This window comes from Nymphalis io, chromosome 26, assembly GCF_905147045.1.
Source record: "Nymphalis io chromosome 26, ilAglIoxx1.1, whole genome shotgun sequence".
Classification (NCBI taxonomy): Eukaryota; Metazoa; Arthropoda; class Insecta; order Lepidoptera; family Nymphalidae; genus Nymphalis; species Nymphalis io.
Genome location: NC_065913.1, coordinates 8,178,412 through 8,194,127, shown reverse-complemented (window position 1 = coordinate 8,194,127; position 15,716 = coordinate 8,178,412). Strand labels below are relative to the sequence as shown.

Sequence of the window (15,716 nt, the reverse complement as noted above, 5' to 3'; positions counted from 1 at the left end):
ACAGGAAATAGTGATTAAAAGGCAGTTTATTTATACCCAGAGGTCAAAACACTTTAATATTAATAAAAAGTTACAGTAAAATGACCTTAGACATACAAATACTACAAATCTTGCTATAGAAATGTTTAAATGCTAATACAGATGTAATATTACAATTTTCATTGGACATCATGGATTTTTTTTCCATTACTCTCAAACTTTGATCAATCAGACACAATATATAATTTAAAATATTAAAAGTAATTGTTCAAATTGTGAAAAAGCTTGTGTTTACTTGAGTAGAAATATTATAAAATATATTATGTAAGAAAAAAATTATTCACCTATTACTAAATGGATAAGAATTAGTGATTATTTAACATATTTATTTGTTTTCTCTGTAGAAACTATTTTAAATACTATGACCTAATCTTGCAAACATTTCACAAAACTAATATGGTTTCTTTCTAATTTACTAAACTATTATTATTTGAATTAGCTTTCTACTGAATCATTATTGATTATAAGTACCCCATAGTTTCACTTGCATTAAGTTTGTAATATACCTGGAATCAAAATTAAACTTTAATAAAGCATTACACTTGCTTATTGATAGTCAAACCAGATACTATCACTGGTTCGGAAAAGAAATACCCAGCTCTGAGAAGAACCGGCGAACAAAACTCAGCGGGTTAATAGTAAATAAACTTTATTTTTTTAACAGAGGTAAAACTATTTTGTAAATTAGTTTCTTAAACTATTTAGTTTCAGCATGATTTTAGCTTGAACTATATATATATATATGAACTATATATATATATATGAACTATATATATATATTATAATAACAATGTTCTGTATGTTGACTGAGACAAATTTCATCAAAATCCATCAAGTGTTTTGTCATAGTATGGTAACAGACAGACAAGGACTTTTATATTTTTCTATTAGAAAAAACATTCTATAAAATTTTCAATGTAAAGACAGGATTCAGATACATTTTTATTATATGTATAAATGATAATTAACAGCATTCAAATAAGTATTTAACAAAATAACATAAATATTCATACTTGATATGAACTTAAGATCAATATTTGTAATGTAAAAAATCTGAAAAGTAAATTGCTAAAATATAACTTGTTTAGTTTAAAATAGAGTTGAAATTGAAATAACTTAATATTAAAGATGATGTCATCAGGATAAAGATATGAAATTATTAGATATTTTGAGTGGGAGTAGGAATGCAGCAGATTATATTGTGTGTTAAATTTATGTATAAGTTGGAAAGGGAAGTTGTAGTTTGTATGAACACCTGCTGGATGAACTGCTTGTCTAATTTTTTTACAGACGAGCTTAAAGTTTTTTTTATAATGCTGTTTCAGCTGTTACGCTGATGTACAGAATTTTCCGAATTGCTTGATAGATTTGAAAGAGTGGTTCATTGTAGCTTCAAAACTTGCATTTTCATGTGCTTAATTTGTGTTTATATTAATTGACAGAAGTTGTTTTGACACATGCAACCTGCATTTCTTCAGTGATGAATTATATATACATAAAATACAGTAGTTTGTTCTTATGTGATATATAATATATATACCCATTGCTCCTTACTCTCGTGGCTAGAATGTACGTCTATAGATCTATTAGTACTTTAATAAAAAGTAAATAGGTGTTTCGGTTCAAAGAATTGTGGAAGTTAACTCTGGTGCCTCGAAAAGTATGTAAACCTTTGAACCTGCAACTTAACTCTCTATGGACATATCGGATCATGAGAGGGATTAGAGAGTCCATCTGTGTTTGCGTACACACTCATGCACTGTGTAGTATTTACTAGTGTAGTGTGTACTATTTTCCGTTGAGAATGCGTAATCGGAATATCATATGTTGTAATTTATATAAAAGAAAATTATTAATAATATGTGTTTTTTAATGTGTTAATTATTAATTATGTATTATCTTTCTATGTCGTTGAGGTTATCGCAGTACATTCTTAACTCTACATAATATTGTTGTTTATATACCATACACATACCATTAAATTGACTAAATGTTCTTGGTATTGTAAAGTTTTGAAGCAAACCACGTAAAGTACTTAACTAAAATGTTATATACATACAATCTAAGTTATACATAAGTTTGGCCAGTGAATGCATATGAAACAGCATATTTAACATATTTACGTAATTTTAAATGCTTAATTTGTTAGCCTTATTTTTATACTTGGTTGAGCTTTGTGCCAGCTCCTCTGGACTGAATATTGTTGTGTTCCAGTTTGAAGGTTGAGTGAGCCAGTGTTATTAAAGGCACACGGGACATTGATGGCGTATAGGCAATATAATTGTTAATATTTTTAGTGTCAATGTTTATGGGCGGTGGTGATTACTTCCCATCAGGTAAAAAGCCTAAGTTACCGCGGGTACTTTTCACTTTTGCATCTAAAAGTATCTGTATCTGCGTAGTCCATCGTGATTAATTTGTAACCGGCCAACTTAGATCACGCAGTATTGCATGATATAAGTAAAAGTTCTCGACTATAAGATAATACATACCAAGGAACTCATTCATAGAAAATATTTTATTACCTAGATCATTGTGTTTTAGAATATATTATAATGCTATCCCGTACCCGCGTTTCGACTGCTTGGTATAGTAGACTAAAACGTAGTAAAAATTTTTTTTAAATCGGCCTGTTATATCTTCAGTAGCGTTCAAACAAACAAACAAATCTGTTCAGCTATATATGTTGAGTTATGTAGATATTACACAATAGTGTAAGTGTGCCAAAAATTTAACGAAATCCAAACGAGATGTATATAATTCATTCGTAGTTATTCGTACAGAGCTAACCATTATTGGTATTTAAAATAATAAATGTAAAAATAATATTAATCGTGTAAACAGGAAAAAAAAATCTAATCGGTAAATAGTAATTAATATCATAAACAATTAAATAAGGGTCACTATCTAAACTATACTTCCGTTACAGAAGCGAGAAAATAATGCGCGCGCGCAGATAATCGCAAGTGCACAATAATATCAAATGTGACTTGTTCTATGATATTATTAAATATTCTAAGTATATAATGTAGTCACGGTCGTTTTGGGTCTGATGATATGGTTCGTATTCATGCAAAATTGCACGAAAATAAGGATGGTGAAATCTAATTAGTTGGTATTAAATTTTGTTTAGCTTTATTACTTACAATAATATGTCCTAAAATTTAAATCGTATAAATATATATTTTTCTATGTACATATATACCATTACATGTAACTGTTTACTCTGGCATTTTTTTAGGTGAACTATTTTTATTTTTAATATTATAATATGTCACAGTACAGTAACAGCCTGTTAATGTTCCACTGCTGGGCTAAGGCCTCTTCTCCCTTTTGAGGAGAAGGTTTGGAGCTTATTCCACCACGCTGCTCCAATGCGGGTTGGGAGGAATACACATGTGGCAGAATTTCAATGAAATTAGACACATGCAGGTTTCCTCACGATGTTTTCCTTCACCGTCAAGCACGAGATAAACACAAATTAAGATACAATATGTATTATGTCAATAATAATGTGAAAGTTATAATCGATACAAGTATTTAAATTAGCGGAATATAACCTTATGTTTTGTTTTGAATAGTTTCATTAAAAGCCATTATAATAACACCGACTAGTAATTGCAATTTAAAATGTGTTTTTCCTTATTTCATACCAATATAAACAATTTATTTGAATTAACAGAGTATAAAATAATAATCATAATTTCAAATTACTTTAATATTATAACGAATTTCAATCAAAATGTACGTGCATATAGGTATTTAAAAGCACATTAGTTGCGTCATTTTATATGTATTAATTTATATCGAGCTGAACCAGCCAAAGCATTTTACACTGTAGTATTTATTAAATACTTTTTTATGGTAATGTATTATCAAAGTAATTTTCCTCTTCATGTCATTTTAATAATTACTTTCGACTGGCAAGGCTAAATAGAAACATATATATAGAAACTACTATTAGGTATGAATGTAAAGTCGTCTGTCCTGAGCTTGAACTCATACGTGTCGGATTTGGAGTCCCATCGAATTATGAGAGTGAAAGAATAGAGATTGGACCACGTGTCTACATTTCGCGGCAGATACAATACAGTACAGTTGGCTAGTCACCGTTAAGAATAAATGCCGTGACAAAAATCAGTAATAATGACGTCATCATCATCTTGACTTGTGATCTCACAGATGTTTTTGTAAAGATTTAACTATACTATAGATAATCGCTACACCAACAAAATTACTTAAACAAACAATTACCCACTGCTACATATTACCCACATACCCACACATACCCACGGATACACATTAGAAAGAATTTCATTCACATTTCCAGATTTCCTGACGATGTTGTCCTTCAGCGCCGAGCATGAGTGGAATAATAGACACAAAACAAGCACATGAAAATTCAGTGGATTATGAACCCGCAATCTCTGCTTAAGATTCACGTGTTCTAACTCATCATCTCGACTCTAGATTGTCAGATTTCTATGTTTAAATTACGAAACCAATTCGCCGAAGAAACTATATAATGACTTAAGCGTGTCATTAGGCTTCATATATAAAACGCAACGATTTGGACATACAGTTACCGATTAGTCACAAAATAACCGTTAAATTTTAACGTTATGCTAAACCGCAATCAACACACTGCTCTAACATTATCAACTGTTTTGTAAGATTTTATATTTTTCGTATGAAAATGTACTTGTCTGAAAAATTAAATCGTATTTTATGAATACTAAGTAAATGGTCCCTTAAACTTTTTTAAATTAATAGTTGGTTGGTAGATTGACGGATTGACTGATTGTGTGATCACGACCGCCTATAGACAGGCGCTGTACGAAATATTCGCCATTCCAAATATCGCTAATGCACCAGCAACTTATGTTCATTGTGCCTGTAATGATACTGACTCACCTTTCAAACCGGAACACAACAATACTAACTAATACTGTTTCGCAGTAGAATAAGCTTTGAGGGGGTGATACACAGACGGGCTTGCACAAAGGCCTACCACCAATAAACTTGAGAAATATTTAACGTTTAAAAACCTGAAATGCCTTTTTTATCTCAGCAGTATGCAAGTGACGCGTGATAAATCGATTAGATTCTTGGCTAATATCCCATTCTGTAAAATGTGTTGAACTCATTACGTAGAGTAGCGACGGATGAAATTGAGCCATATGTGTATCTAACAACACGGAACGTGGTGCTCCAAACCTTCACAAGCAGCGGAGGCCTTAAAAAATATTTATTAAATTAAAATTAAACTTATTTATTATTATTAACCTAATGAGAGAGCCATTTCCATTTTAAAATCAATGATCAATCAATGAAAATTATGGCTGATAAAGAATTTGAAAAATATATTAATGGACTGTGAATGTGGGGTATCTGAAAATACATCCTCCTTATGTTATACCTAACCGGCCGGCCACAAATCAATGGGCCAAGCGTATGATGTTGAGTGTATGTATTTTACTTTCAAAGTCAAGTTGAGAATTAAAAAGACCTTTTCATAAAAAATACATAAGGTTTTGACTGCGGTAGTGTGAATATTTAACTTTGACCTTGTGGACTTGTTCAAGTGAAATGTTTCAACAATGTTTACCGCGTTTTATCTTGAGGGTCATTGACCTAAATACCGTATACAAGATGCATCTCTTAAATAGAATTTTTATTGAATCGGATCAACCTATCATTTAGTTATCTATGCTAATTTATAAGGAGACGTTTGTTTGTAACACCTAACTGACTGTCATAAAACTTTTAGCAGAAGAACGGTGCGTTTCGGAGGATTTATTATATAATATTAGTATGTATGTAGCTGTTCTTCGCAATTTCATCCGCCTTAAATTTAGACTATTGACGGGATAAGCGGGATTTTTTTTTATTTATTTAATTCTTGTTCCACAACATAAGATAAGATAAATAGGAAACAATCAAAGAAAAGGAAAAATGTTAATGTTCTTTTTTAATCTAAAATAGTTAAAAATATTTAAGAATATATATTGTTTTAGTAACAACTTCTGAATGTCTAGCTAGACATTGGCTGACTCACATTTTAAGGAGAACGTTAGGAACGTATTCTATCACGTTAAAGGTCGACAACACACCTGCAAGCCCTCGGGTGTACAGGTGTTCATGGGCGGTTGTAGTTATTCCCATCAGGTGAACCTCCTGCTCGTTTGCCCCTCACATAAAAAAACCCTGCTACGCTGTGGGCTTGGTATATAATCTTGGCCGTATTTTATCTGATACAAGCTGGCTAAGGAGCACGAGATGAATTACATAACAAGTAGTTATATCGTACATAATAATAATATTATACATAACCGAAAACCAGTTAAACATCCAGTTGGCCCCGCCAACAATTATCATAATATTTCAGCCAATTCACACAGAACCTTAATGAATTATTCACCTAAGCCTTCCACATGAATCACCCAGTTCATTGGTGAAACCGTATGAGAATCCGTGTCGGTAGTTTTTGAGTTTATCGCGTGATATGCGTCAATCGTCATTTTACGTCATATTACAATTTGGCTGGATTTTTTATAAAGTAACGGTCCTTACAATTATCCGGTAACATACATTATTATATACACAGAGTGAACTAATCTTGTTTATGTTAAATATTTTTCTTATCATAAACATTGGTACGAACATCGTACCAAGGTTAATTTCATATTTATCTCAGTGCTATATATTACCCATATAAAACACAATGGTTATTATATACTATGATTATTAATATTTAAAAAGCTATATACTGTCAGCTAGGTACATATGTATATTACAAATCATATCTACATTACGGGATATATATATTTTTTCGTATTATCGTTGTGTGACATATTATACTGTGTAATTTTTCAGATTGAATAAAAATGGCTTCAGTGTGGAAGCGGCTGCAGCGCGTCAACAAACGCGCCGCTAAGTTTCAGTACACAGCCTCCTACCACCGCATTGACGTCGAACTTACGCCGAAATGGTAACTAAACATATCATATCGATATATTAATTAATACAACTATTGTGACAAGTACAATTCACATCAAGCGTGCCGCAACGCGTTTTACACGTGATATGCGCGCGCTATGAGAATGGGATAGAATTCGTCGCGTTTGGACTCTACTACCACTTACCATCAGGTGGAGTAGAGTCATTTGCCCTCCCGGCGAATATAAAAAAAAAAAAAAATTGTCAAAGTAAATCAAAAATGACTTCTCTCGAGCGAAGGACCGTTAGCAGAGAAATGTGTTAAGAGTTGTGCGGAGAAATGTGTGAGTTGTGTTAGAGTTTGTATGTATGTATGAACTGCGAAATTATTTTACGTAATTCACTTTACAAAATTTTGCCTTTCTACTAAAGTAATTGTCCTTATAATAAATGTATAAAATAATTGAGTAACAAATCAAGAACAAAAATCCACACTAACAAATAATTAACTAAGTCCCGCGAGCATCGAGCAGCGAGTAGCTGGCGGATCGCGAGAGTCTCAGTTCCAAAAGGTCGCATCATACTCTGATCGCGCGCGGAGGAAATTTGTAATATCTACAAAATATTTAAAGTCCATATTTACATGGAACGCTCGCAAGCAGCGGCATACGATTTCAGCTGACTATGTACCTTGGTATGCTAATAAAGACTTTAAGTATTATGTATATAAGTTAAATTTCCTTTACCACGTATTAAAATCCGATGCGGCGCGATAGACGTTAATCGTGTGATAGTAGAATTACATACAAAGCGCAACCCATCCCTACAATACATGTCGTAAGTTTGGAAGTCGTATAAATGTGACGTAAAGGAACTACTTTAACGGGTTGTTACTCGTAGCCTAAAAAACGATCGGTTACTGATGTACAATAACGATTTGTTACATATAGGAACAAGTCAAAGTGTTCATTAAATATAGAAACGTTACTCTTTATTTTTGATTGTTATATTCATAACACGACAAGAAGCGGCGAAGGAAACTCAGTTTACAGGGAGCTTCAGGAGTTTTGTCAACAACCATCGTTTTATTTGAACCGTTCTGGATGCGATCGTTTTATTCCCGAGTGTTATTCTTATTACTAATCGTATAAATAAATAATTGGTTTTATAATATAATACATAAATCAAACATTATATAACAACATTTCCGAAACAAATTTCACACATGACCTTTAGTAATTTGAGTACGATACAGACAATTAAAATAATATTACATAAAATATTGTTATATGAAATGAGATTGCATTGTAAATTGTTATCCAAAACAGGCTTCGTAATCTGATATTTACAGGAAGCCGAATAAATTAAGTATAGTATGGACTCGTCGGTCGAGGCGCGTGATCACCGAGCCGCTAGAATGGGAACCGTCTCTTAAGGATCCTTTGAAGTAAGTCCAACAGTTATTAACTCGTTAATAATATGTACATAATTTAAAATACATTAGATGCTGACTAGAATGCGTCAACAGCGCCATGGTTTACGAGCCATCTAACGATGTTAAAGTCGCAGGATCTATCCTGACTCTGAGCTATTGTCATCCCCACTCCTAAAACCAAGCTTTGGAATATTAGCTATTTCATTAAAAATGTGTTATTAACATATGAAAAGTCGGTCAAATGGGCCATCTAGTATTGATATATTAAGAAATGTTAACCATCTCTTATATCCCCAATACGCGACCAACCTTGGGAACTAAGACGTTACGTCCCTTGTAACTTAATTTATTTTTCATTAACAATTTTATAAAAATCTTAATTCTTAGTAAACGATTACTGTTTATATATTTTTTGTCCCTTCGGTTTCAGTGATTTCATTCAGATATATTTGCTTTATTATAATTTGGTCTGCTCGAAGGACGTCGACTGTTCTTCGATAAACGTCTCACATTACTAGTTTAAGTGGCCTATTATAATTATTGACGTTAATTGTTCGCAGAGGTTCAGTAATATTCACAGTTCCAGAGAATCAAACGGTGGCCGTGACGTTGTTCCGGGACTCGCGCACCAACGAGCTGGAGGACAAGGACTGGACCTTCGTTCTCGAGGATGTAAGCTGACACTTTAGAAGTGTTACATAAATTACGAATATATTCGGTTTCGGTTTGGTTAGTTTAATTCCAAAAGTGGTACAAATCTTTAGTAGATATTTCGATGTATAAAAATAAGATTCGAGAAAAGATCTAAAACGTACTCCCGGGGGACACCTCTCGCATACCCGAGGCGCATATGCGACCGACATGATTTAAATAACTCACGGCAAACGGATCGGATCGATCGGAAGAAAAAAACTATTAAAATTTCACCGCGTCATCGAAGTATTCACAAGAACTCGCATCGTAGTCGTTTTCGAGCGTCCATGAGCGAATACCTCGATAGCTCATAGTACCTCGAAAGACGAGGGAGCGTCGTGCCGGGTCCGCTAACGCGAGAGGGCGCGCAGGTGTCGGCGACGGGCAAGCGGCGGCGGCTGGCGGCGAGCGCGCTCAACCTGCGGCGCCACGCGTCGCTGGAGCCGGCGCAGCGCGCGCTGCGGGTCGCGCTGGAGCCCGCGTCCCGCAAGCTGCGCGCCGCGCGCCTGCACCTCACGCTGCACTGCGTGCTGCTGCGCGAGGGGCAGGCCACGTGAGTGTCCCGCGCCGTGCGAGCGACCCCCCGCCCCCCCGCGCCCGCCCCGCTGACGCCCGTGCTCTTGCAGGGACGAGGACATGCAGTCGCTCGCCTCCCTGCTGTCGGTGAACAACAATTCCGACATCGCCGTGCTGGAGGATTTGGACGAGGACGATTACACCCTCTCGGACAACTCGACGCGACAGGTGAGTTTCGATAGACCTCGAGGTAGTAGAGTGCAGTCTCGAATTTAGGATTTTAACTATATAACTTATTAAATTACAAATTTGTAATTTTCAGATGTTAGATCTCCGTCAGCAGATGGAGGAAATGACGCAGAGTCTCACTAATAGTGATATAGCGGCCACTCCCAACAGCGTTCAGAGTCTCAACTTCGATAACTCTCGTACTCCGACGGCTCCGATCACCCCCGAGTCGACCACCCCCCCGACTCCGGTGCCACCGAGGGAGGTTGAATTAGATTTAAAAATAAATGAAGTATCGAATGTACCGAAATCGAGACCGGAGTATCTCAGCAACCTAACTAAATTAGCTATGAAAAGTGACCCGCCGAAACATACTTCGACACCGAAAATAATTCAAGAAAAAAACACTGAGGATATCAAAGTAGATAATTTGAAGGGTGTCGTGTTCAAACCCAAGACGGTCGCGAAAAGGAACCTTAAGCCGTTGGAGTTAAAGACGAATTTGAACAACATAAATTTGGACACGAATTACAATGAGAAAGAGGAAGATAGTGACAAGACTCCGGTAGCGGAAGTCGATAAGCTGTTCCCTTTGAAGGTTCTGGAAAAAGATAAAACTCCAGTAAGTTGGAAATGTTTTTATTTCATTATTGAGGGTGTGAATTTGGAAATCATTTTGACTATCTCTTGATGATCATTATTACGACAGCTACACCAAAAATTATAAGTATTTATTATAATATATTAAGCCGAGATGGCCCAGTAAGCCGAGATGGCCCAGTGGTATGAACATGTGAATCTTAACCGATGATCGTGGGTTCAAACCCGGGCAAGCACCACTGAATTTTCATGTGCTTAATTTGTGATTATAATTCATCTCGTGCTTTACGGTGAAGGAAAACATCGTGAGGAAACCTGCATGTGTCTAATTTCACTGAAATTCTGCCACATGTGTATTCCACCAACCCGCATTGGAGCAGCGTGGTGGAATAAGCTCCAAACCTTCTCCTCAAAAAGAGGAGAGGAGGCCTTTAGCCCAGCAGTGGGACATTCACAGGCTGTTACGGATAATATATTAGTATTTAAAATCTTGGTCATGACATTAAAAAAATTCCTATTTCATTTTTGTAATAAGCAATAAAAAAGTAAGTAAAATAATGATTATCTGATGGCAATGTTTTTATTATGTATCTAAAATCATCTAAATGCAGCTGCTAAATTTTCTTATGGTTTCTGGGCCAATAGAGACAAAAGCCAATATAGAAGCCAGATATTATTCATATAGTTATATCGGTCATTTTATAACGATTTACTAGTCCTTTCCAATTAATATTGTGGAAAAAGAATTAGTTTTTTACAATTCATCATCAGCCGAAAGACGTCCACTGCTGGACAAAGGCCTCCCCCAAGGATTTCCACGTTGCCCGATCTTGCGCTGCCCGCATCCAACGGCTTCCCGCGACTCGTTCTAAGTCGTCGGTCCACCTTGTAGGGGGCCTGCCCACGCTACGTCTTCCGGTTCGTGGTCGCCACTCGAGAACCTTTCTGCCCCAGCGGCCGTCGGTTCTGCGAGCAATGTGCCCCGCCCTCTGCCACTTCAATTTAGCAATTCTTCGGGCTATGTCGGTTACTTTGGTTCGCCTGCGGATTTCATCATTTCTGATTCGATCTCGCAGAGAAACTCCGAGCATAGCCCTCTCCATTGCCCTTTGAGTGACCTTGAGCCTTCTTATGAGGCCCATTGTGAAGGACCACGTCTCTGATCCATAAGTCATCACTGGCAACACACACTGGTCGAAGACTTTCGACTTGAGACACTGCGGTATTTGGGATGAGAAGATATCGTGTAGCTTCCCGAACGCTGCCCAGCCGAGTTGAATTCGACTTGAAGTTGAATTGAATTAATTTTTACAATTATTGTTTTGGAATTCCCTCGTGTCTTCAAACAGTAACTCGTACTCTTATCGACTTCCAGAAGTTAAACGGCAAATCTGTCCAGGTCCAAGATCTCCTAGAGTGGTGCAGCGGCGTGACGCGCGAGTACCGGTCGTGTCGCGTCACCAACCTCACCACCAGCTTCCGCTCCGGACTGGCCTTCTGCGCCATCATCCACCACTTCCGGCCCGACCTCATGTGAGTGTGCCCCCCGCGCCCCCCGCGCCCCCCGCGCCCCCCGCGCCCCCCGCGCGGCCCGTAACGCTCGTGTCGGTCCGCAGAGACTTCTCGGGGCTGCAGGCGGAGCAGGCGGAGAGCAACGTGCGCACGGCGCTGGACGCCAGCGCGCGCCTCGGCATCGCGCAGGTGCTGACGGCGCCCGACGTGTGCCGGCCCCCCGCGCCCGACCGGCTGGCGGTGAGGCCCGCGCAGGCGCGCTGGACGATTCTCGGAGTATATAAACGAACTAAATTGTGGAACGTTCTCTTTCAGATAATGACGTATCTGTTCCAACTACGAGCGTACTTCACGGGGAACGAGCTGCAGGTGGAGCAACTCGGTGAGTCGAAATTGATCCATTATAAAAATATATAGAAAACGTACGCCGATAAACCAAAAAGCCTCCTACTTAATTTTATAGTAGCTTTATCATAAATCCGTTAAGAATACATACATAAGTGTACCCGGTATGGATACACAAATAAACGACCACTATTGACTAGTAAATGGGGATCTATTTAATCAACAAAGGTTGGTCCAGAAGGCCTTACTTGTATATACTATCCCATCAAAAATATAAATGTAAAATGAGAGCCAAGTTCAATATTATGATAATATGCCTTGGTCGTTGTCTTCTTTCTTTATGTTGGCTCTAATAACCGTTTGAGATGTGTTTATGAAAGTTGTAAAACGTATGTATATCGCACGTCTCAACATATGAATCAAATTTAACATGTTTATGCGAAATAGTTTTTGAGTTATGAGGGGGTTAAAAGTGGCTCCAAATGGTTCGTGTAATATTACACGCGGTGCTTCTCGCCAATTCTGTTTGCTTGAACTTGGCTTGACACGCGACAGAAATAAAAGTAAATAAACAACTTTGACCTTGAAAATTGCGTTAAATGTCGACGAAGATGTTTTCAGAACTTTGGATGTAAAATCTAAGTGAATATATGAGGTAGTCATGTAAATAGACTTGTGTTGTTAATATTTATAAAGATATATTAAAAAAAATGTTTGTAGTGTATAATATATCAGATATGTTAGAAAATCGTATGGAATATGCAAATCTATAGTTTGTTTATCTTTACTCTGGCTGCCATTGAAATATACGTTACACTCAACCGATTTCCTCCGCTTTAAATGTCCACTAACTTCGCCGTAGGTAACGACGAGACGGAGTCGTCGTACCTGGTGGGGCGGCACGACACGGACGCGTCGCTCCCCCCGGAGCTGTTCAGCCGCGAGGTCAGCACCCGGCGCTCCCGGAACCTGACGGACCGGCCCCGGCCCGTGTGAGTGTCGCGCGCACTTCCTGATATTTTAAAGCTCCTATAGTACTAATTAATATATAATTTTAATGACATAAAGGCTTCTCGTGCCATTACGTACTATGCAAGGTTTCCTCATAATTACTTTTTTTATCTGTTTAATTTTAGATAATATTTTAAAGCTGTTATTTAGCTCCGCCTGTTGGCGTGTGTACCTTTAAATTTAAACTAGTTTCAATGAAACGATTGGCCAGAAATTTTATATTCACTTAACGCAAAGTACTGTCGACAATAAAATCGAGCATACTAAGTTACTTTTGTTTTACAAGATAAAATAAATAACTTTGACTTTGATTTGTGTTTAGTCGCCTCTAGGGCCTTTTTTATGATATCCGTTTGAATTTATTGACTGGTTGTCAGGTCCCAAGGGTCGCAGGAGTCGCCTGACAAGTCTCCTGCCATCAAGGAGGTGCGCGACATGCTGCTGCAGTCCAAGAACCTGCTGGGAAAGATGCTGTCGCCGGCCAGGCCCACGGCCAGGTGGTTCACAGAGGTGAGGACTTTACCACCGGTACTCACGGGGATTTATTTTAACAAAAATATTTTACAATCTCGTTTTGTATTGTTAACAGCCGATCCCGGCCCGACCTGAAAAGTTGATGACACGCAAGGAGCTGACGGATCCGTTCGGCTCCGATGACGAAGAGGAGTCGCCTCCGGCCAACATGAATGGCGCTACTGATATTGGCAACGGTGGCCTCGGTGAGAGCTTGCCGAGTAACTAAAATATCGGTCACGTGATCGCCAGTTTGCGCATAAAGGCAAAACTAAAATCAACATTTACTCAGTGGTTACATGCTAGCTTGTGAGTAATAAAATGTCGTCGTTGAATATAATAAGAGATAAATTACCGCTGTATTTAAAATACAGAATAGCTTACTGGTTCACAGAGGTCTTAAGTCTCTGCTATAGGGTATCGCGCTTGTACTTTGTTTCCCAGGGTACGCATTCAGTGTCGCTTCCGGAAAGTAAATTTAATATTGCGTCGCGCGGCTCGCTATGTTGATGATATTTTTTAATATTTTTAAAATATGTAGCAAGATAAAGTACACAACTATGATAATTATATTCCGCGAGTACGAAATAAACTTTAAGCTTCTAAGAAATAAGGTCTATTTTGGTTGAACTCAGCAGATACATCTAACGCTCACTTACATATGTGATATGCGTGATTGAGATTGGATATATAGATATATGGGACAAATAAATCATTACATAAATTATTTTTATTGATAAACACTTGTTATTTTGTGAATAAGGCTACCTTAATTCACTTAAATAATAAAGATAATATAAACAGAAATAGTAAATTGTATATCCAACAGTCAATCAAGAACAGAAACCGCAAATCGAACCCGTCACAACTGACCCGCTGACCACCCCACCATCGGAGACGACCGTTGTCAACGGTGGTACCACCGACGCGCAGAAGGCCGTGGAGCTTCCCAAACCGACTCCGGTGAGTCAAACGTGAAGGCGTGCGTGTGGCTTTGTGTTCCGTTTTAGTGATGTCTCTGAGTTAGTGTGAATGGGAGTAATGGGGGGAGATTTGAGTTTTGAGTTTCTAATTATCATATTTAAGAAAAACAAACATATTTCATGCTGATGTCTCATTAAAAAAATATTTTTAAGTATTTGTAAGTTCGAGTTGTAAGTTTCAATAATTTAGTCCATCGGCTTAGCCAGATATTCATTCCAGGGGGGCTCATAAGTTAAAAAGATATATTGTAATACAGTATTCATTTATTTCGGTCCGCGTGGTACCTCTTAATGTACTATCACCTAAGCAATATGAGATATTTTCTTAAACAATTAGGCGCTACAATCGCTTTGCTTACTTGGGCGACCGAGCCCCCCTGCCCCTAGCGCTAAGACTGGCCCGCCAGTGCGTGTAGTGACTAACGGCGAGTGCTTGTGTGTGCGTGTGCTTGTGCGCGAGCAGCAGCTGCTGTCGCGGCACGACGAGCTGAAGGAGCGAGCGAGACAGCTGCTGGAGGCCACGCGGCGCGAGGCGTGCGAGCGGGACGCACCGCTCAGCCCCAGCAAGGTAGCGCGCAACGGTGTTGTGTAACGTTTTATCATTTATATTTTGTAACGCTATTTTTTGTCTTATGTTCCGAGTTGTTTGCGCTTTCGTTTTCGTTTTCATTCTTTGAGTCGACGAGAAATTATTTGGATATAAATTTTTAATGTCGTTTTCTGTATCATATTGTACCGTAAATAATGCTCTGTCTGATCCGAAAAGTTGCGACGACGAAGGAAGTGTTGAATTGCTGTGATGAAACATATTTAAAGAACTTATTATCGATTGACTTCGTATAGTATAGCGGCACTACATCAGAAACCTTTACGCGAGTGGGTGAACGATATAGAAACGCATG

At 37.8% G+C, this 15,716-nt stretch overlaps 1 protein-coding gene across 5 annotated transcripts in view; it reads left to right on the top strand.

Annotated features, from left to right (window-relative positions):
- The window catches only part of LOC126778437 (EH domain-binding protein 1), a 28,610-nt gene that overhangs the window by 766 nt on the left and 12,128 nt on the right, over positions 1 to 15,716 (top strand). The window contains exons 2-16 of one of the 5 annotated variants that reach the window (XM_050501970.1): positions 2,969 to 3,024; positions 6,916 to 7,030; positions 8,330 to 8,425; positions 8,974 to 9,085; positions 9,478 to 9,659; positions 9,733 to 9,850; positions 9,945 to 10,472; positions 11,826 to 11,983; positions 12,067 to 12,202; positions 12,278 to 12,344; positions 13,170 to 13,299; positions 13,696 to 13,828; positions 13,908 to 14,037; positions 14,661 to 14,794; positions 15,278 to 15,382. In XM_050501970.1, coding sequence (XP_050357927.1) covers positions 6,927 to 7,030; positions 8,330 to 8,425; positions 8,974 to 9,085; positions 9,478 to 9,659; positions 9,733 to 9,850; positions 9,945 to 10,472; positions 11,826 to 11,983; positions 12,067 to 12,202; positions 12,278 to 12,344; positions 13,170 to 13,299; positions 13,696 to 13,828; positions 13,908 to 14,037; positions 14,661 to 14,794; positions 15,278 to 15,382 — 2,133 coding nt within the window. In that variant the 5' untranslated portion in view covers positions 2,969 to 3,024; positions 6,916 to 6,926. Of the gene's footprint in view, positions 1 to 2,968; positions 3,025 to 6,750; positions 6,820 to 6,915; positions 7,031 to 8,329; positions 8,426 to 8,973; positions 9,086 to 9,477; positions 9,660 to 9,732; positions 9,851 to 9,944; positions 10,473 to 11,825; positions 11,984 to 12,066; positions 12,203 to 12,277; positions 12,345 to 13,169; positions 13,300 to 13,695; positions 13,829 to 13,907; positions 14,038 to 14,660; positions 14,795 to 15,277; positions 15,383 to 15,716 lie in introns of those variants that run through there. The other 4 variants (XM_050501971.1, XM_050501972.1, XM_050501969.1 and 1 more) reach the window with 4 other exon arrangements.